We start from the raw sequence: 21,588 nt of genomic DNA on the forward strand, positions 1-21,588 counted from the left end.
ATCTGAGCCACCCTCACCTTCATCTGACAGGAGTCCCGAGGGCATTGCAAACAAAGCACAGGGCAGGCTTGGGAGAAAGGGTGGGAGCAGGGAAGATTCTGGAAGGGAGGTGTTTGAGTTGGATCCTGAAGGACAAGATGAATTTTGGCCATCAGAGTTGGGGTACAGGCAAGCGGAGGGAGGGGCTTAGCACAGACAGTTTCCTGCCCTTGGAGGGAGTCTGGGTGTGGGGGAGAGGGTGGGGGTGGGGACTGTGGCTAGAGAGAGAGGGGCAGGAGCCTTGTCTGGTGCAGCCTTGAATACCTGGCAAAGGAGCCAGGGAGCAGGGATCCCTTTCTCATCAGCACTTACTGGCTGGACTTTAGAAAGAGGCTTTTATATCTGCTGCTGTGGGTAAGAATAGCAACAAACGTATTGAAGCGTGTACTCTGTGCCCTGCCGGGGAGGCACCTGCGGCTGTGGATGGTTGAAACCGGTGATTCAATCCAGAGACAGTGGGCTGATTCCACAACGTGGAGTCTTTCTCCATGCCCGGTAGTGTGGGTGGATTCTCATCCAACTGGGAGAGTCTACGATTTACCAACCTCCTCTAGACCTTAGGCGTCCCGCTCACTGCTCTGGCCAGACGGGCCCAGGGTCCCCCGGTGAGGTGGTGTCTGCTGGAGCAGTGTGAGGAAGAAGGCTGGGCTCCCAGACCTCTTCCTGCAATGCCCAGGGCGTCCCCTCTGCCTGTCTTCATTGTGACATCAGCTCTCGGTGCCTCTGTTTCTCCGTCGAGCTTCGAGAGTGTCGTGAGCTCTCTAAGGGGTGTCGTGCTCCTGGTGCTTGGCACAGAGTGAATGCTCAGAAGAGAGTTTCTGCCTTTGGGGTCCAGTGCCCCCACCAAGGTCAGGGCTTCCCTCCTGGAGGAGCCCAGGCCACCTGGACTCTAGTGACAGAATGGCGTTAGGCGGGGTCTGTCTCGGCGGTGAACCCTGACCTCGCCCTCAGACCTGCAGTGGCTCCCACCTACCAGCATGCACCAAAGGGCGGGTCCTCAGCCCCTGGCTTGAGCTTTCTACTTTGAACTTCCTCAGAGCTCACTCTTTTGTTGTTAGTTATTGTCACATAAGCAACACCCAGTGATCAATGAAAAATTAGAAAAAAAGGAGAAGCGGCAGGAAGGAAATGAAAATCACCGATGCTACCACTCAGAAAGGAGGACTTTCAGGCACTTTTTCTGATGCATAATCAACAGCGGTTTGTGGGCGTCTGCACACGTGTCATTTCCCTTGCGGCATGTTGGATGGCCACAGAATATTCCGTTTTGTCCCCATAGTCTGCATTTCAAATCGATGGGCCAGAGAACCCTCCTGCCAGGCCCTTGGGTTGTTTCTGTTTCTCGTTGTTCACAGTGCTTTGTTGGACAGCTGTGATCGTTTCCGTGAGATTAATTCATCCGTTCCATCGTAGTTTGAGAGCTTGCTCAGTGCCAGGTCATGCCATGGGAAGGTAGTGTGGTCCTCGCCCTCCCAGGGGTCCCTTTCTGGGAAGACAGACCTAGCGTGGAACCCCAGCCCAGGGGAGCCCAGAGAGCAGCAGGCGTGGAGGTCAGAGAAGGCTTGTGGGTAGAGGACAGGGTGTCTAGGCGAGACCGGTTGAGGGAGGACAAGGCCGTAGGCAGAGGGGCAGCTCTGCAGAGGTCCAAAGCTAAGACAGTGCAGGTACTTGAGCAAAACAGAATTTTCTAGAAATGAGCGCTTTTGCCATGGCTCTTGCTGGCCGCGGCATCGGTTCTCCTGTATGCACAGCACTTCAATGGTTGTTTTTCAAAGTACCAGTACCTCTGGCCCCCTGTGGGGCTGGGATCTCGTTCTGATGGGGGACACAGAGGCAGGGTGATGTGCCTGCCCCAGGTAACAGCCCAGGCCTCCCGCCGCTCGGCGTGGTCCTCCCACCCCCCACCTGTGCCAGCTGGAGGGGGCAGAGAAGGCTCAAGCGCTGGGCCCGCTCAGCTCCAATTTCCAGGCCCTTTACAGGTGCTGTATTGTTTGACAGAATCTGTCGGAAGAAGAAACTGAGGATCTGAGCTTAGGTGACAGCTTGGTTTGTGTGACAGGGTGGTGACCTTTTCTGCTGCCGATGCATAGCCTTGAGCTGATCTTGCTTGCTCCAGACCCGGTCCTACCTGTGCAGGAAGTGGCCTACTGGAATTGGAGAGCGCCTGGCTAACACCGTCCCTGGGGGTAGTGGAGGGTCTGTCCCCAGGCCTAAGCTGGGCTTTTTGAAAACCCATATTCTTCTTGTGTGTTAAGATGCCAGGCTGATGAATTGAGGCATTCAGATGTAATCTCGCAGTCAGAGACCAATGTTTATGTGCTGAGTGCCACGCTCCATTCTGGGGATGTATCATGAATGAGATCGACAGTGTCCTGCCCTCGTGGGGAAAGCAAACTCTAAATAGTTAATTATTAAAGCAAAGCTGTGCTGATGACTAAAAGGGGGTTCTAGCCTGAAGGGGGGGAAGGGTGACTGTCAGGGACCATGCTTTCAGCACCCCAGATTGACAGGTGGAACGTGGAGCAAGGTGATCAAGCCTGACGGACAATCTCCTCTGGGCCTACCGATGTGGTCCTGTGTTGGGGAGGGAACACCGTTTCATGTCACCGTTGGAGGGCGTCAGGGCCCTCGGGTCCAGTACAGTGGAGTCCAACCCCTTCACCGGACTAACGAGAAGGCAGAGCCAGGAAGGGCGAGGGACTTGCCCAAGGCCACCCAGTAGCAGTCAGTGCCTGGACTCCGTGTGTCGCCACCAGGGGAGACAGTGCTTCCCCACGCTCGCTCGAGGGGACACTACCCCCATCCCCCACCCCCTGGGAAGTGGACCAGAGACTCGGGCCTGTTATGTCAGCTGAGCGCAGAGTTTCCCACGCAGCACAGATGGGGGGCATGCAGGCACCTGGAACGAGGAATGTGAGGCTGGCAGGGCCTGCAAGAAGACTCGTTCGGGTACCTCCCCTTCTGGAGCCCAAGGAGACCTGCAGCTGGTGACCCGAGGGGGGGGGGGGGCAGGGCCTGCATCCTCTCAGTCTTGTTATTTGAATAAACTTTCCATCTTCTGTCCGCATACAGCCTCACCCTGCTGAAGTTCCCTGGCATTCCAGCCCCGGATTGGGTTTCCTCTCTGGCCCAGCAGCAAGCGCAGGAGTGAATTTTCATGTTGGCTCATCTTCCTCCCTTTCCCTCCTCCTCCCCCTTGGCCTCTCCCTCCCTGGCTTTGAGAAGGCAGGAACCCTCCCCTTGCCCCCATCATTTGCCTTCAGGACCCAGAGAGCCAGCACTGCTGCAGGCTGCAGAGTGTGTGTGTGTGTGTGTGTGTGTGTGTGTGTGTGTGTGTGTGTGTGAGAGAGAGAGAGAGAGAGAGAGAGAGAGAGAGAGAGAGAGAGAGAGACAGGGGCAGGGGGAATCTGGATCTGAGGCAGCTCAGGAAGGAGCCTGGACTCAGTGAAAAGGATGTTGGTGTCAGAGGGCACACGGCCGATTAAATGTGGGGGTTCGTGTCTCTGTTTGGCCCCGGTCTGTTGGGGTTGGGCCACAGCAGTGGGCATTTATGGGGCTCTCACCAACAGGCAGGCAGAGTGCCAGACGCTTCTCACTCATCGTCTTATTTAGTTCTGACAATGACTCTTCGAAGCGTGTACTATTTTTCTCCCCATTTTATAGATAAACTGAGGCTTAGGAAGTTGCAGTCAGTAGCAGAACCAGGTCCGCTGGTACCAAAATTTGTGTTTTTACTGTTACCCTCCCTCCTGGGACAGAATCTCCTCCACAGCCTCCTTACCAATTGACCACCCAGCCTTTGCTCGCACACCTCCAGTGATGGGGAGCTCTCAACCTACTGGAGTCACCACACTGGGCATCTGAGATAGAAATCCTTCTGCAGAGTTTTGTCCATCCTTAGTGGGTCGCTTGAGAACAGTCGCCAGTTTGGTTGGGGCAAATCGCTATGACTGGGTTTTTCCAGAAACTCTTTTCCCAGGGGATTATCCAACTCTTTTGCTTGGGGGGAAGAGCTAAATCCTCCGTCCTTCCCCTTAGCAGGCCCTCCCTGGTACTCAGCCCTTTACAGGGTCATTCATCACATACTGAGCAAGACTGAGCAAAGTCGATGTTGAAAGGCTAGAGGTATTTTCATTAGCATTGATCTGGATGTCTTCATCAATGTGATGAGATAAGAAAAAGAAAGAGTTATAAATACAAGATACCAGGAGAGCAGGACACACTTGCCTTCATGGAATTCAAAGCATTTCCCCATGTAGCCTCTCCCTTAGCACTCTCCGTCCTGTGAGGTTGCCCGTGGGACGTGGTGTCTCAGAGAGACAAGAAGCCCGCCCTCCGCAGCGCCTCGGAGCGGAGGTGCGCGGTGCCTGCGGTAGAGTGCGGTCCGCGGGGTGTTTGCTTTCAGAATCTTCATTGGTGCTTCCTTTCTACTTCCCCTTTCTGATTGGTTAATCTCTGGGAGCCCAGAAAGATGGGGCCCCAAGCACGTCACCTTCCCATCCCCTGAGTGGCCCGCTGAGGGTCCGGGTAGCTGTTGTTCTGATTCCTCTTTGCTGGTCCCCGTTTCTTGGTGTGAAACATATCACTGAAAACTACCATTAGTGCGTATCAGCCACCTCTGTCCCATCCCGATGACAGCAACTGTATGAGAGAGAAGCTACTTATCTCCATTGCACAGAGGAGAATACCAAGGCTCAGAGGTGAGGCCATTGGACCACTGAGCTGGGATTTGCTCTGTACCTGTCTGGATCCCAAGCCAGGCCTCTCTGGAGGCGAAAGGACGGGGAAGTTGAGCAGGGATGTACAGTGCAAGGAGTCCTCCTGGGCCATCTTGCAGCTTTGGGGGTCTCCAGCTGCCTTTGACTGTTCCTTTGATTCTTTCTTCATGGCCCCCATTGGGCTGGGCCGTGGCCTTGGCCAGGGCAGGGCGTGGCGCAAGACACCAGCCTTGGGAGCCCAACTCACGACGTGCTCCCAGCAGCAGAAGCAGTGCTCCTCTAAGGGCCTAGGGGAGGCGCGGGGTGGCTGGTCCTGCTCTGGGTGGGAGGCGCTGCAGGGGGGCCTTGGCACCCCGTCTCCACCCTTCCCAGCTTGGATCTGTGCTCCCAGGGAGCAGGGACGCCTGGGTTCTGGGCTCCAGAACAAGCTGCCAACTGTAGGCTGTGGGCACGGGCCGCTGCCAGACAGGGAGGGCGGGGAGGGAGGGCATGAGGGCGCTTTTGTTTCCCTCTGTTTGTGTCAAGATGGGAACCGACTTCCTCCCTCTGAGGAGGCCTCGAGGTGTAAAGGAAAGGGCAGTCCCCCGTGGGTGGGCGGGCCTTCGGTCTGCTTCTTTTGGGGCATTTCTCTGGCCAGCGCTCAGCCACCTCCCTCCTTCAGGCCGTCCTGCCTCCGAGCTCACTGTTCCCACCAGCCTGAGCTGTGGTTAAATATTTGCTCGCTGAGAAGAGCTTTCAAGGCAGCTTTGTGAGAATTCCCGGCTGCCGCCGGCCCCCAGAGCTGCCTTCTTCGTGACGGGGAGGCCCAGCCAGCCTCTGCCCTCCTTAGCCTCCTTCCCAGGCCCATGTGGCCTCCCGGGGAGCCATTTTGGCACCGAAACTGAGTGAGCTTCCACCCAGGCGTGGTTCCTTCAGCACGTGTCTATTGAGCTCCCGCCTGGGCGCTGGGGAGATGGTGGAACCGGGTCTCTGCCTGTGGGGAGCTGGGTCGAAGGAGTCTTTCCCAGTGACACAGTAATCAGAGGGGCGAAGAGTGCCAAGAAGTGGGGACTGTGGCCACGGAGGCTGCGGGGACAGGACTCGGGTTGGGGGTTCCCAAGGAGGTGACATTAGAGCCTGGGGTGGGGGGGGGAGGAGATGGCCAGGCAGAGGGGGTGGGCTCTGGGAGAGCATTCCAGGCCGGAGCCAGCGTTCCTCTCTGAGTACCCAAATCCCGCTGACTTCTCTCCGCGGGGCTGTCAGGAGGGGCTGGGCCCCTGACAGGGCTGGGGGAGCTTGGCTCTCCTCCCCCACTCTCCCAGCTTCTCTTTCCCTATCTGTCCAATCTCACGGGGCCCCTTCTCAGGTTCAGTGGCCTGTAGTCAGACCCGGGGAGCTGCCCTTCGAGTGGGGAATGTCCCAGCAGAGAGTCAACACGTACTTGTGAGTTTGTGAGCTGCATGCACGGTTCTAGGCACACGTCCCAAATTTGCTCTTACCCATGTGATGCTGGGCAAATCACTTCACTTTTCTGAGCCTCAGATGCCTCATCGACAAAATGGGTTTAACAATACATCCGGGTGAGAGTTAAATGAAATGATGTTGCCGGTGATTAACACAGGGAGCTGCCTCTGTGCCTGGCACTGGGCTAAGTGTTACACGGATTAGCTCATGCCCCAGTTGGTATTATAATTACATGCAAATGGGCAACTGGGAAACATCGTGATGGAAGAGATGATGTTTGGGCAGGGCCTTGAAATCTGGCTAAGAGTTCGAACTGTGGGAAAGAGAGGGAAGAGAGTTCCAGCCGGAGGGCAGAGCCTAGGTGATGCATGGAGGTGGGAAGTACCTGAGACAGGTAGGAAATGGCCAGGGTGGGGCCGTGGGGAGGCAGTGGGATTGAGCTCCTAGTGGGTCCTGCATCGGATTCAGGGTGACGTGTTTGGGGGCCGCGGTGTGCCAGGCCCCGTGTCGGGTGCTGAGAACGTGGTGACGGGTGAGCGTGTGGTCTCCTCGGCCACCAGAGGCCAGCGAGAGCCTTTACCACCTGCCGTGCATGGCCGGCTCCTGTCGTTTCTACAACCCCGGAGTCTGGGTTCGAGCCCCAGCTGAGAGTTGCTCCCCTTAACTTGGACAAGTCACCGGGCCTCAAAGCCTCTGTTTCCTTGGGGGTGTGTGTGTGGGGGGTGATACCTGTGCTCACCTTCTGGGACCGCCGCCAGGGCTCAGTGTCAAAATTCAGTACATGGCCCCGTGGAGCGCGGGCCCACGTGAGCGCCGGGTGTCACCAGCCAGCGCTGTGCCGTTCCCGCTGTGGCACTTTCGTTTCCTCCTCCGTCTACCGTGGCAGTGACGGGACCCGGGGAGCTGCTCCACGCCACCGTGATCTCCCACGTAAAGTCTCTGCACAGAGCTGGGCGGTTGCGGTCAGGTGGCTGCCATTATCTGGCCTTTGTGTGCTGAATTTATGGGAAGAGGTTTTTCCTTGTTAATAACTGGCCCTTGGGAAGGAGTGACCCAACAGAGAGTCCCAGCAGGGGACCTGAGGCCAGCAGGAAGGGGACCTTATGGTGGCAGTCGCGTCCCTGAGGGGAAAAAGGGACAGTGTCGTGCACATTCTGTCATCCCTGGGACCCCGCCGGGGCCCCTGGGTTGGGCATCGGCCTCCCTTTCTGCGGTGAGAACTCTCTGGGGTGCGCGTGGGAGCTTATTGCTCAATGCGGGCGGCGTCTCCCCGGGCGGCGGGGAGGGCGGGGGGCAGGCCTGGCTCCGCATCTCTGCCTCTGGCCTCTCGCTCTCAGCTTCCTTCCCATTCCTACTGTGTGCTGGGATTTGTCCCCGATGTGGTGGGTACTGCCAGGGGGAGTCAGACAGGGAACAGCCTTTACCCACTGTGAGGTCATGGGGGGCTGTGGCAGTAAGTGGGGGGCACCCACCAGCCTGGGGACTTCTGGGGGGAGGGCTGAGAAATGGGCTCCGTGGAGGAGAGGGGAGCGTTGCTGACCCGGAGAGCAGCCCCTGCAGGACCCTGTGCACGGAAGGGCCCACGGAGTCTGGGGCAAGCTGCGGGGCCCAAGGCAGTGGGAGCCACGGGAGGGTTTTGAACAGGAGAGGTTGTGGGGGGAGGAATTTGGAGGCTGTGGCAGGCGTGACGTGGGAGTGGCCTGGCTGGGGGGCAGTGACTATTGGTACCATTTGGACGGAGCTGGACTGGCCCCTAGTTAGCAAGCCGGCTTCACCCTGGCGGCCTTGTGCTGGGGAGCAGGGCGTGGAGTGGTGGGAATCCTCTGGTGCCCAGAAGTGGGGGTCCCAGGACCTGCCGTCGCTCTGCAGGTGCTCTGAGCACACCCCTTCTTCAGGGGATACTTAGAGGGTGACCTTTGATCAGTCCCTTGACTTCTCTGGAGGTCGTTCCCTTTCTGGACAAGGACCGGCTCGGGGTGGCGGGAGCGCTTAGTTGTCCCACCCCATCCTGGATTTGGCTCTGCTGAGCTCTTGCTGCTGGTTTAGGCTCCGAGGCCGTCTGCCCGTCGCCTGCCCCTGCTGGCCGAGGGAGCCGATGGAGCCGTCATTCCCCTCCTCGTCTGGGCCTCCCCCTGCCCCCCTGAGTACAGTCCAGAGCGGGAGTCTGTCAGCCTTTCTGTCCACCGTCCTGACGGGGGCCACCCACAGGGCCAGTCCTGCCCTGCCCCCGAAGGAAGGAAGACAGCGGTGCGATGGGGTCACCCACAGTCTGGTCCCCTGTGCGACTGTTCTGGGTACCACGTCATTTACCACCGGGGTGTCCCTAGGTTTACCCGGTCTGCACCGCAGTGTCCTCGTGGACGTGGGTAGCACCGTCCTGGGTACAGAGCGGGCGCTGAACGAACAGCTTCTGCCGGTGTCAGCGGTGAGCGCAGGGGCGAGGCGCCGGGGGCCGGCATGGCCGCCCCGCCCTGTGGGCCGTGCTCTGTGACCCTCGGACAGCGCCGACACCTCTCTAGACCCCGAGCTTTTCCCGCTTTCCCACGGCGACGGCACTACTACGACACACGGCAGAATGGGGTCCCCGCCCCCTCTGCTCTGCTGTTCCTTCAGCTCTGGGGTGGGTAGGGTTGGTGTCCCCAGCGGCCTCCTCCACCGCGTCACCTGGCCCTGCTCCCCGGTGCTCTGGGAACCAGGCGGGCAGGTTGGGGCCCCACCCGGCCTGGTTTTAGTCAGCACGTCTCTCAGCCCTGAAACCGGGCCGGGCCTGGTGGGCGAGGCGTGTCCCCGGAGCCCGCCGGCGGGACCGGATGGACCAGGAGCGGGCCTGGCACCGTGCTCTCGGCTCAGGCCAAAGCAGGGCCGGGCCGAAGGCGAAGCTCCCAGGGTTGGCCCGGAGCCGCTGTGATCTCAGCCGGAGGTCTTCCACCTGGCCCAGGCGCCCCACGGCCAGCGCGGAGGAGAGCCCTGGCCTGGGCTCAGATCCTGTCCCCACCGCTTCCCAGCTGAGGGACGTGGGAAGTAGGACGCAGTGCTCCGTCTCCGTCTCCCTGTCTGAAAGGTTCCTCCAGTGTGACGCCATGTGCCAGGTGGCTGAGCCGAGGGTTTGCGGGACGATCCAGGTGAAAGGCCGAGCGCCGCCGTGGCATGCGCTGGGCTTTGGCAAGGCCGTGAGGCGGCGGACGCGCCCCAGCTTGGCACTCCGGCCTTTCTCTGAGGACCCCTGCGGTGCCTCTCCCCCTTCTCCGCTCAGCAAGCCCCTTCTTCTCTCTGAGCCTCAGTTTCCATACGTGCACCATGGGCCCAGCGCCCCATCCCTCTGTCCCGCAGTCCTCCAGCAGAGCCAGGGACCTTCAGGCCACCCTGGGCCCTCCCCGGGTCTTGCCAGCCTCCGCTATCTGAGTGCAGGAAGTAGTGTGATCCTTGAATGTTGTCAGTTTGGAAAATCAGAGATTAATGTCCTTCCGTCTTGGGGGATGGGCGGGATGGCGGTGCTTGACCTCCGTTTCAAGGGCTTCTCCCTGCGTTAGAGGAGGCTTGGACAAGAGGGGCTTTATCGGAGTGGCCAGTAGTGACATGCCTTCTCCTTGTCAGAGCAAAGCACTTTGTATTTCTTAGCTTAGAGGTCTTCTTACAACCCAATCAGGCATATGCTGTCGTGCCATTTTGCAGAAGGGGGTACAGAGGCTCAGAGAAGGGAAGTGCCTTGGCCAAAGCCACATAGCTTGTAGGTGGCAGAGCTGAGACTTGAACTCAGAGCCCAGAGGAGACAGTGCTCTGTACTACAGGTGGGGGTGGTGCTGAGCCCTGTCTTCCACCTATTCCGCCATCCTTCTGTCCAGCCTGGGGTGGGGGGGGGCTGTGGCCACCTCCCACTCAGAGCTGACTCACCAGCAGCTGAGAGGAGATGCTGAGGCCAGCATCCTGGTCAGCTCTTGAGGACAACGCTGATTAGATTGTCGTTGAGATTTTAGATCAGCTGAGCCAACAGGAACCCACACATCCATTTACAACAACTGAGGCCCAGAGAAGATGGACAAGTAAGGACCCAGCAGGCATGAAGTTTCCCTGCCAGTGCTGACAAGATGAGCTGGAGATCCCAGAGTTCAGTCCTGACTCTGAGAGTGTGGCCAACTGTGCGACCTTGGGAAAGTCACTGTGCCTCTGTGAACCTCAGTTTCCTCATCTGTAAAATGGGGACAGTAAAATCTGCTTTACCTGCCTCTCGGGCCCAGGCAAAGACACAGCAAGGAAGTATAAGGCAGGGCTTTGGAAATTGGACTGCAGCCTGAGAGGCCAGGGGAGGAAGAAGCTTCGGTATGAGCCAAGGTTGGAAACCCACCTCTTTCCCTTCCGGGCTGTGTATCTTTGAGTAAGTCACCAGGTCTCCCTGAGCCTCAGTTTCCTCATCCGTAAAGTGGGCATGACAATGTCCGTTTGCAATGAGCTGCGGAACATGCGAACGTTCTCAGCGGCTAGCACACCTGGGAACCTCTGGGAGTTCCGGGGGCGGAGTTAGAAGGACTGGCTGGTGAGGAGGCCCCTCTGGGTCATGCTCGGTGGTCATAACGGGTTCTGTCTTTGGAGACGGGCTTCCGGTCATCTTGTTGGCAGAGACATCCTAAGATCTAGAGATCTAAGATACGAGACCCCTTACTCAGCCAGCTTGCTGAAAGGCCTGACTCCCAAATAAACCCCGTGTGTGTGTGTGTGTGTATATGTACGTGTGTGTGTGTGTGCGCGCGCGTGCACGTGTGTGAGTGTTTTGCCCTGACCCCCAAGCCCTGGGAAGTGACCTCTTCGAAGCCAGATGGAGTCACTACCCTGGTGTTGCAGATGTGACGTGGAGATGGAGACCCTGCGTTGGCAGTGGCTCCCCGAGGTCCTAGAGCACGGTGGTGGCCGGGTACAGACTGGGACACTCAGCTCCAGTCCCAGAATTCACAAGCTGCCCTCTTGGGCTAAGGAGAGAATCAGGACCCCCAGAGGTGGGCCCTTCCTGTGACAACCCGTAGAGGTGCACAGTAGCTTTTTGTTGACTGACAGAGTGAAATGACCTTTCATGAGCTATTAATCTTTCTGAGCCTCGGTTCATACGCCTGTAAAGTGGAAGGCTTTATTTACCTGTATTCACCTCTGACATCCTTGGAAGAATCTGGGTGTACGTGTTGGGCCTTTTGTCCTAGTGGGGTGAGCTTACCTCCTAATTCTGTGGGACGTGCTGGCAAAGGGGCCCAAAAGGAGGTGGTGATTGGCTCTGGGCACCAGCAGAGGCTGGAGATTATGCTAAGGGTCAGGTGGGAACCTGGGTCCGGGGGTGTTCCTTGCACACTCCTGGTCTGGCTTTCCCTCCTCCTCCCCTTTGCCTGTGAGGTCCCTTCCTCCTCCTGAGCTCTCCCTTTGATCTTTGTCTGTCCCCCCCCCCCCAAAGACTTACCCACCCTTATCGTCATTTATTTTGTGGGTTATTTTTCTCGTTCTTTTTTTTTTTTTAAGTCTCAATTGTTTTTTTTCAAACTATAAAAGCCATACCTGCTAATGACAGTTTCAGTCTCTTACATTGTTGTTAGAAGCCGGGCCCTGCTGTGATTAAGAGTGGCGTGTATGGGGGTCCTGAACTGCACGCTTCACGTGTTACTACCCTCTCTCTGAGGAGCGCTGTCAGTGGATTCGGTTATGCCCACTTCACAGATGAGGCACTTGAGGCTCTGAGGGCCAGGCAGCTGCAGGGCTGGGCTCTGGCAGAACTGGGACTTGGCCTGCACCCCGGGCTCCTCAGCAGGTGGCTGGGAGCCTGGAGCCGCAGGACGGCCCCCCTCAATCCCTCCTGTACCTTCCGCTCCACCAGCACCAGGGGTGAGTCAGAGTGAGGAGGGAGGGGGGACGGCTGAGACAATGTGGAAGGTGGGTGAGGCGGTCACACACCCCGAGAGGGTCTGCCCCAGTATCTCTGTCACTCTCAGCAGCAACTAAATCACTATAACTCATGGGGCTTCCCAGTCCCTGGGCCCAGGACCCCCCAGGGCTGGCCCTGCCTCCAGAGGTGGGGGGCAGGGCCTCCTTCCTTTTTGCCCTCTGGACTCGGGGTGGGGAGCCCTGGGAACAGTGGTCAGAGCCAGGATCAGGAGGGTGTCGGCAGACCATGGTTCGAACCCCAGATGCCTCAGTCCTGCTGTGTGACCTCAGGTGAGCCCCTCGTCCTCTCTGGCTCAGAGTCCCCTTTGGGGTGGTGAGCCTTGGTCTTGGAGACTCCAAATTCATGGCATGTGGTGTCTCTAGAAGCTGCGGGAGGAAGCGGGAAGAGCTGGTGCGGGCAGGTGTGAAGGAGAAAGGGGCGCTCAGGCCTCGGGGACCACCCACAGACATGCAGGCGAGGACGCTGCAGTGGGCATTTAAGTTATAAAGTTCCCGTGGCAGCTTCAGGGAGACAGCTGCTGCAGGGGGCCAGGGCAGGGGAGGGTGGGGTGCTGAGTAGCGTTTACAGGGAGGGTGCTGCCTGGGCATTGAGGCCTGGCCCTCCCATGGAGGCATTCCCCAGGGCCAAGCATCTGGCCAGAGAGAGGGACCCTGTTCGGGGCTTCTTCCCTGTGAGCCCTTCGTCCCTGAGGGGGCTGGACCCCTCCCCACTCCTGCCTCTCCGAGGTCCTCATGCCCCATGTCCTCATCCCCTGCCTTCCCGTGGCGCTTCCTGTGAACCAAGCACGTGGCAGTTCCTCCCGAGCTGTCTTAGGACATCTCTCAAGAATGTGCTTGGGGCTACCTCCGCCAGGAAGCCGCCTGCTGCCCTGTTCCTCCAGTCTTCCCTTTCCAGCGCTCCCTTTGCTGCCCAACTTAGATGAGTGTACCCAGCGCCCTGGCGCTGCCAGCTCTGTCCCCTTGGTCCTTAATCCCTGGGGGAGTGACATCGCCCCCCATCCCTCACTCAGCATTTCCCTTGTCCTGTGGGGCCTGCTGCGGAGCGGGCACTCTGTAATCATGTGGCGAGCGGACCTCCTCTTCCTCAGTGCCAGCCTGCACCAGGCCACAGGCGGTGAGCCAGGGGCATCCACTGGTGATGAGAAGGGCACCAGACCCACCCACCCACTGACCGGGTTTGCAGTCAGTCCTCACACAGACAATAGCATTGTCTCTTTATCTCAATCCATTTGGCTCCCGAGTTGGGAGAGCAAGGCTGGATAGTGAGAGACCCTCCACTCTCCGATCTGTTTGGTTCTGAAATTTTAGGTAGCAAAGGGTTTCTCTAAAAACAGATTCAGATCGGTACAGTTCTCGAGTTTGGATAGCAAGGCATGCCCGTAATTAGAGCTGGGTGCGGTCAGGGCTGCAGTCGCTGCAGTCTGGGCATGCGGGCTCATGCGCCTGCCTCTTTTCCTACTCTGCTGAGCGAGGCGCCCCCAGGTCTATGCCCATCCCCTCTCCTCTCACTGCCCTGTGCCCGGCCGGTGCCCTCTCTTCCAGTCCTCTTGCCTTCCACTCCCGGACCCTGGTCCCACAATCTCCCTTGGATAACCTGAAAGGTCGAGAATGGATTTTGTCCCTGCCTCTCACCCTGCCCTGGCCCCTCTCGGCCCAGACATTTGAGGTTTGTCAGACTTATCCGTGCCTTCTGGCTCTGTCTGGGTCACCTTGTTCTGGTTGTCACTTCCTCAGCCCCCACTGGCTTCCTCTCCAACCCACAGCCCCACCCAGCGTGGGCCTTAAGGATGCCTGGCCCTATGGGTTGAGGCCTGGGCCTTCACCTGGCTAGCTTTGCCCTTCCTGTCCTCCCCAGTCTAGCCCCAGGGGCCTTCTAAACCCAGCCACTCCCTGCCCGGACTCAAAGTCTGGCCTTCCCCGACCTGGCAGCCGAGGACTGGCGGTGGGCAGCCCCGGTTCGCTTCCTCCTGGGTCTGGCTCCCCCAGGGTCGGGGCAGATTCCAGTCCTTCCGGAAATGATGCTCTGTCCTAGGCTGGTGCTCCAGGTGCGGGTCAGGCCTCCCAGAGCCGAGGCTGGAGGAGCCTCGCGATCGGAGGGCCCACGCCTACCTGCCCGGCTTGCTGGGAGAGTGCCCACTGCAAGTCCAGCTGCTTGGGGCAGAGATGGGACAAAACCCCGGGCTGAGGCTTGGTGGGCTGGCGGCTCAGCCTCCTCATCCCTAAAATGGGGGAAACAATAGCACTGACTCCCCAGGGTTTCCGTGAAGATTTTCAGGCTCACGCACGTGAAACTTGCCCACTCACTGGCTCGGGTTAACCGTCAGCAGTAACTATTACGGTGGTGATTACGGGATTTTTCAATGTTATCGTCATGTAGGATCCCGTTTTCTCCATTTGACCCCAGTTCGTTACCCCATCTCCCTCCACCCCCATCTTGTCTCATCATTTTCCAAAACAATTCCCATGGTCTCTGAGAGAGTTCTGGTTGTTTACGGGTTTTAAAAAGGAGGCATTCAAAGCAAATTCCTCATTTGTTCTCCGCTTCCTCCCTCCCAAACAGAATATGGACAGACATGACCTCGTTCCGGGCAAGGGGAGCACAGGCAAGGCCAAGGCCGCGGCGAGGGGTCCATCGCTGTGCCGTCTCCACAGGGCGTGGAGGGGGTGGGCCTGGCCGAGCCCCTAGGTGTGGTGTGGGACGTGGGACATGCTTTTAGCCTTCTTCCTTGACTACCGCATCCTGGCTGGTTCCCAGGACTGCATCCCAGCTACGGCGCCCACTGGCTGTGTGACCTTGTGCCAGTGACTTAACCTCTCGGGTCTTCTGCAGAGCGGGAATAGCACCCGCCCTTCCTCACAGAGCCAGTGAGAGGATTAAATAAAATGCTACGCTAGCGAGGGGCACTCCGCACCCAGAGGCCCGCCACGGGAGGGACAGCGTCATGTCAGTCCGTTCTCCCTTGAGAAAGGACCAGGCCTTCGAAACCTGGAATCCAAAACTGCCAGAGGTAGCAGGGCCCGTCCACGATTGGGTGCAGTTGCTCAGTGTGCTGGGGGAAACTGAGGCCCAGAGAGGGAGCCGCACAGTGGGCCAACGCAAACCCCCGGTCGGGACTCAGGCTGAGGCGGCTACTTAGCACCAGTAAGTCTTTCGCAAGGAGAAGGGTCATGGGTCACGACCCTTGCTGGGCCTCAGTTTCTTCATCTGTAAACGCCGCCTGGGCAGCTCAAAATACTGAGTGTTTAATACGCACCGGGCCTGCCCCAGAGCCCACAGCGTTCACCTTCCCTGTTTCGTGGCAGAAAAGAGAAGCAAACGGGCCAGTGGAAGCAAAAAGGTTGTTAACTTGGCGAACGAGTCAATTTTAGAATATTTATTTTTTTTATTGTGAAAGGAGTCGTGCTCGTAAAATAATAAAAATGCTATAAAAGCGAAGAAAGCAGAAAACGAGATAGATTCTGCTGTCTGCATTCCCATACCCCGAGGTCCCACCTTAGCCCTCGGGCGCGTGCGGCCTTCGGGACCTCTTCCCGCAGGCGTCAGTAATTTGTACGCAGGATCTGGGATAACTTTAGATGCGATGACATTCTGTAAATGCCGTGACATGTGATTCTGTAACGTGCTGTTCTTTACGAGATGGGGTGTGGACACCTTCCCTTTGCTGATGCATATACTTATCGACACCCCCTTCTTACTTACACTCTTAAAATTGTGCACACGGCTGCCAGTCACCCTCCAAAAAGGCCATTCCCTTTTCCAACGCCCCCAGGCCTGGGGCAGGCTGCCCATGCCCTCACATACTAGTCTGTCTCAAGGGGAAAATGGGAATCTCGGTTCCTGTAGCGTTTGTTTGGTGACCGGGGAGGCCGAGCGTCTTTTTCACTTGTCTCTTGGTTCCTCGTAACTTCCCTTTGGCGAGTTCTCCGTCTAGGGTCATTGCCCATTTTCCTGTCCGGAGGTTCACCCAGCTGTGTGCAGGAAACGCGCGGCTCTGCCCAGAAATGCGCGGAGCTTGTGCAAACAGTTTCACGGAGCAGGAGCAGGAATTCGGGGCACCGTGGACGCCCCTCCCTGGGGGCAGGGTCGCTGTCTGTCGGTCACCATGACGACCTCACGGGCCTGTTTGTTCTTCCTTTCCAGAGAAGACGAGAAAGATCCTGACGGAGTTCCTCCGCTTTTACGAGGACCAGTATGGTGTCGCCCTCTTCAACAGCATGCGCCACGAGATCGAGGGCACCGGGCTGCCGCAGGCCCAGCTGCTCTGGCGCAAGGTGAGGGGAGCCCAGCGGGCGGGGCGGGGCGGATCCCTGTCGGCTCTGACACCCGCTCCCCATGCGTGCGGTCTCGAGTGAGTGACGTCCTTCTCCGGGCCTCAGTTTCCCATTGTTGCCGTGATGGTGCCTGAGGGCCCCGCCCAGCGTCTGAATACGCGGATGACGTGGTGGCGGCCCCGTGGCCCCTTTGTCACTGTGGGGGACTCCCTGCCCAGCTAGCTCCTCCCCGCCGCCGGCAGAGCTAGGGCTCCGGAGTCATCTCCACAGACCCCGGTTCAAGCCCGGCGCCTCCTCTAACTGGTTGTGTGCCCGTGAGCAAATGGCCTCACCTCGTGGAGCCTCGGTTTACGCCTCTGTAGAATGGGACGAGCGTGTACAGGGCGGTTGCTAGGATTTAAGATTCCGGTCAGCCGGGCGCCTGGAGCAGGGACAGTGCCGGCTGCCTCTGTCGTCCTCACGGTCTGGCCATCGTCCCATTGTTAGTAGTGGGGCTGTGTTGGCTCAGTAAATATTTATGTGCTGAGGGACTGGAAGCTCCCTGGCTCTGGCCTGGGGGTGAGCGTGGGCCGGAGGAAGCAAGTGAAGCCTCTTGGGGAGGGGACCCTGTGACTGGCCCCAGAGGAAGTGAGGGAGTGTCAGGGGCACAGCGGGGGCTCTGAGTGCCAGGCCAGAAGCCAGCTGCTAGTCTCGTCTCGGGCCTGGGCTCTTGGGGCAAGACCTGCCCTCACCCCTCAGTGAGGGGTGCAGGGGACCCTGTGTTAACCCAGGGAAGTCCCGTTTGAGGGCACTGCACGTCCCTGGGCTGGGGTCATTCCCTTTCAGTGACCTTCACCCTCTGCCCCCTGGGTGGCCAGGCAGGTGGCAGGGGAGGGATGATGAGGAAGAAGGGCACCGGAGCCGCCGCCTCTGCAGGTGGCCTGGCCCTGGAATGACCGACTGAGCAGCAGCCAGAGGCCACTTGCTCTTGGCTGGTGGCCCCTGAGCAGAGTGGCCACCTGCTTCTCTCCGGGAACCTCACTGGCTGTGGCGATCCCTCAAGAAGTGGGGTCCACACAGGTCAGCCGGCCAACCCTCATGTCCGGCGCTCAGGCCATCAGTGGCCGAATGCCGTGGCTGGCAGGCTGAGTAGTTGCTCTTGGCCCCCTTGCCACACCTCCCAACAGCCCTGTTGCTTCTTCTGGGTTGCCCCGGTCAGCTGTGCTTCGAGGGTCTAAGGGCCAGTGCCATAGAGGAGGGATGGAGCCTGGAACCTCATAGTCTGGTGAGAAAGAACTCAGGGGAGGGGGGCCTGGGTTCAAATCCCCTCGGCTGAGTCATCTTTTAAGGCTCAGTCTTCTCATCTGACAGACGGGTGCTCTCTGCAGGGGGCTGTGGTGAGGATTCAGTGAGAGGATTAATGGCGTGTGGGATTTCTAAGGATGTGTGAGTCCCGACCTGCTGGGTAACCTGAGACATGTGGCTTCACCTGGCTAAGCCTCAGTTTCTCTGTCTGTGAAGTCGGCATTCAGAGCGAAGAGTCCTCAGGGGCCAGGGGAGTCACAGCGGCTTTGGGGGGTGGTAGGGAGTTTTTGTGGGGCTTTGCTGGGCGTGGCGGGGGCTGGCGGGGGACAGATGGGTCTGGAGGGCACAGGGGAGGTGGCAGAGCAGACAGAAGAGGCGGGGACGGCCCCACACTGGGATCTGTTTCATTCCACCCCCACCCTCCCTCCAAACCAAGTAACTAAAAATGTGCCTGTTTACTACGATGAGTCTAAAGAGGCCGGAGCTGGCTCACTTGACCTGGCTTTGAGGGTTTATTACCCTTTGGTGTCTTCTCAGTGGGAGGACTAGCCGGAGGCGTTAGCTCAGGGCGGTAGGAGAGCCGCTGATGAGACAAGGGATTACCCTGGGAGAGGGACAGGCTGGAGACACTGCCTGTCTGACTGTCAGGTCAGGTGCTGTGCTGTGGCCGCACCCCCCCCCCCCCCTCCCCCGCCCCTCTCCGCCCCGCAGACCAGGAGACAGACTGTAACTGTGAACAGCCCGTTTGCACAGTCAAGCTAGCACTATGAAGGAGATGACAGGGGGCGAACTCAGACCGTGAGGGCCCACATCATCTGAGTGTGTCCCGAGGGCTTCCTGGAAGAAGGGCCCTCTCAGCTGAGGACCTGATGGGAGAAGGAATATGGCGCCAAGTCAGTGGCACGTGCAAAGGCCCGGGGCTGAACCTTAACCCGGTTTGCCTGGCTGGCGTAGGCAGCGCTCAAGCCAGGTCGCACATCGAGCCAAGGGCTCTTTCTGCTTCAACCCCCAGCCTCCGCAGGGTGAGGGTAGGTCAGGGCTCTGTGTCACAGCCTCTCAGAGCATGTGTTCCTTTGATCTTGGACCCAAAAAAAGGCTGGTCCCCTGGCGTCATGGCAACCTCCCGACCTCCTGATAACGGAGGGAGGGCCGGGTGGAGATGTGGCATGTCCTGGGTGTCTGGCAGGAGCACACCTGTGTGATAGGAAAGGCCTTGGACCCCGTCCAGGTGAGCTGCTTCTACAGAGTGGGCAGAGCTGGAATTGCTCCCGACCCCGCAAATAACCCGAGACAGAAGTGGGGGCCCGCTGACAGCGCTAAGCTTTTACCCTGCACGAGAAGTGCCTTTTACACTCGCAAGGGTGTGTATTTATTGCAGGAAAACAGAATTAACATGTAAGTGAAAAGAGTAAAATGAAATCACCCACGATCCCTGAAAAACAGGGACTTTTGGTCTCATCTGAGCCACTCAGGAAATTAACCTCCATGCTGTTAAATCATGGTAGTAATATCATAATAATAGAAATCATAATAACCAGCGTCATAACAACATCAACTGCTTTTGTTAGAAACAATAATGAAAAATAATAGATAGTAATAATAAAGACAAACAAGCGTAAACGTGGCGGGTGCTCTGCGTGGGCACGGTCCATCCCTCTGGCACGGCTCTGCTGTCTGACAGGTTATCATCGTGTCCACGTCTGTGGGCGCCGAGGCTTTGAGAGGTGGAGTCGCTTGTCCAGGCTGCCCTGGAGGTGGGACTGGAACCCGGGCTGCCCTAACCGGGGCCAGTGCTTCACCCGTCCACCACCCACCAAAGATTCCCACCGCGTCGTCCGGCGGCTTTGCAGTCCCGAGTATTTCGCCTGGGCTGTCCGGTTCCGTTCTGTTTTCTGCAGGCTTTCCAATGGAAACACGACCCTGCCGTTTGAAAGTCTTAAAAATAAAACCCAAACCTGCAAGCCACCACCCATTACAGGCTGCCCAGGATTCGGGGGTGGACTTAGGGATGGAGGCGTGGCGCTCGCCTGGACCTGGGAAGGCCTGCCTGGGGAGCGAGCTGTGCCCTTAGGTGCAGGCACCCACTGCCCCTGAGTCGAGGCTTTTGCCCTAAGCAGACGCCTGGGGGGACTGAGGGGCTTCCCAGGCTGTCAGGACAGCTGTATCTGCACTCTTTCTAGAAGACCTGGGCATTGAGAGGTGGGTTGAGAGTTGGCCCTGGTCTAAATATAGACCACTGTGAGCGGGCAAAGCCCGCTGTGTGTGTGTGGGGATGGGGTGGGGTGGAGGGTGGTAGGGGGAACTATTTTCTTTTCCTGTAAATATTTTTATCCCTGGGTAGGAAGCAGTCTGCGGGGGTCCTATTGTTTAAGTACAATGGGCCCTCATTTTCCAAGAGTGTTTTGGCATTTCCCCTTGAAGAGTGTTGGGGAGGTTCCTGGGGAGAGGGGGCTGCGTGTGAGGAGCCAGGCCAGGGGTGGGGGGAGCAGTTTGGCAGGGGCTACTCACGTCTGACTGCAGCTGCAGGCCAGCCCAGAGACCGAGCAGGCGAGCTAGGATCGGGCACCGTTAACATAATGCTTTCTCCCATTATTGCATATGATGCATATTTCTTTTTGCAAATGGAACCATATTTATTGTCGAACAGATGGAAGCTGCCTAAAAAGCCAGAGACCCCAGACTCCCCCAGCTCCTCCTCTCAGGAGTAAGCCTGCCCCCCTTGTCGCCTGTGTCTCTTTTCCTGAAGCTTCCTGGTGCCAATCTGCTCAGGACGGCCACCCCCTGCTGCTCCCCACATAAGTCCCTAACGGAGTGGGGAGCCTGACCCAGACTGAGGAATGCCGATGGTGGCCACGGTGGCTCCGTGTGTTGTGAGCTGCGTGCACTGCCTGTCAGGTGCCAACTGCCCGTGTGACATTTGCTCGGGTCATCTTCCCGGATCCTCAAGATACCTCGAGGAATTCAGCGCTGTCACTGCCCCCATTTTACAGAAGGGAAAACTGAGGCTCAGAGAGGTGCTATGACAGTTCTGAAGTCACACTGAGTCAGAGGCAGAGTCAAAGCTAGGGCTTTGCAGGGATGTCTGGGTGCTCCCGCTGTCCTCAATCTGCCAGGATGCCCGCGAAGTGTCGAACCCGCCAGACTGAAGTCCCCTCCCTCCCGCCCGGATTCATGTCAGCTGTCAGAGCTGAGCGCGTTCTCCGGAGCTACCTTGGTCAGGTGTTTGTTGCCCCGAGGATAAGCTGAGGCCCAGAGCTGAGAAGAGACTTGCCCCGGTGCTGGCGTGGGGGTGTCACCTCCGCTGGAGTGACAGCTGTGCACCCTGGCTGTGGTGGGGGCGGATGGGGAAGCAGCTAGCCGCAGACTCCAAAAAGCCCCAGGCCCGTCCTGAGGTAGCCGTGCCCGCCTGGGGCCAGGACGGAGTGGGGTCCTGGCCGGGCTCTGAATCGTGGTGCTCGGCCCGGGTTCAAGTCCCGACATCACCGCTGCTCCTCCTGGGTCTTGGGGAGCCCTCTTCACTGCCCCGGGCCTCACTTTCCTCGTCTGACAAGCAGGTGAGACACAGCCCTGCCTCGGGGGCCCTTGTGGGTGAGCACACAGGCCCTGCAGGCCAGGCCGTCACCTTCCTGGAAGACCCGTCCCCTGGCCAGGCCTCACCGCCCGCCCGCCTCGCTCCCACAGGTGCCGCTGGATGAGCGCATCATCTTCTCGGGGAACCTCTTCCAGCACCAGGAGGACAACAAGAAGTGGAGGAACCGCTTCAGCCTCGTGCCCCACAACTACGGGCTGGTGCTCTACGAGAACAAAGTGGTGAGGCCGCCACCCCAGCCAGCCTCGGGGGCCCCACGCTGAGCCGCCAGCCCCTCCTGGCCCCAGCCTTCTCCTCAGACACCGCCCCCCCCCCCAGCTGTCCTCC

At 58.6% G+C, this 21,588-nt stretch overlaps 1 protein-coding gene across 1 annotated transcript in view; it reads left to right on the forward strand.

The window, feature by feature from the left end:
- Positions 1-21,588, forward strand: part of NIBAN2 (niban apoptosis regulator 2) — a 48,841-nt gene that overhangs the window by 12,497 nt on the left and 14,756 nt on the right. Inside the window, exons 2-3 of the mRNA XM_016163706.2 lie at positions 16,258-16,388; positions 21,354-21,482. Coding sequence (XP_016019192.2) covers positions 16,258-16,388; positions 21,354-21,482 — 260 coding nt within the window. The remainder of the gene's footprint in view (positions 1-16,257; positions 16,389-21,353; positions 21,483-21,588) is intronic.

The sequence above is a fragment of the Rousettus aegyptiacus genome, unplaced genomic scaffold, assembly GCF_014176215.1.
Source record: "Rousettus aegyptiacus isolate mRouAeg1 unplaced genomic scaffold, mRouAeg1.p scaffold_m13_p_3, whole genome shotgun sequence".
NCBI classification, from domain to species: Eukaryota; Metazoa; Chordata; class Mammalia; order Chiroptera; family Pteropodidae; genus Rousettus; species Rousettus aegyptiacus.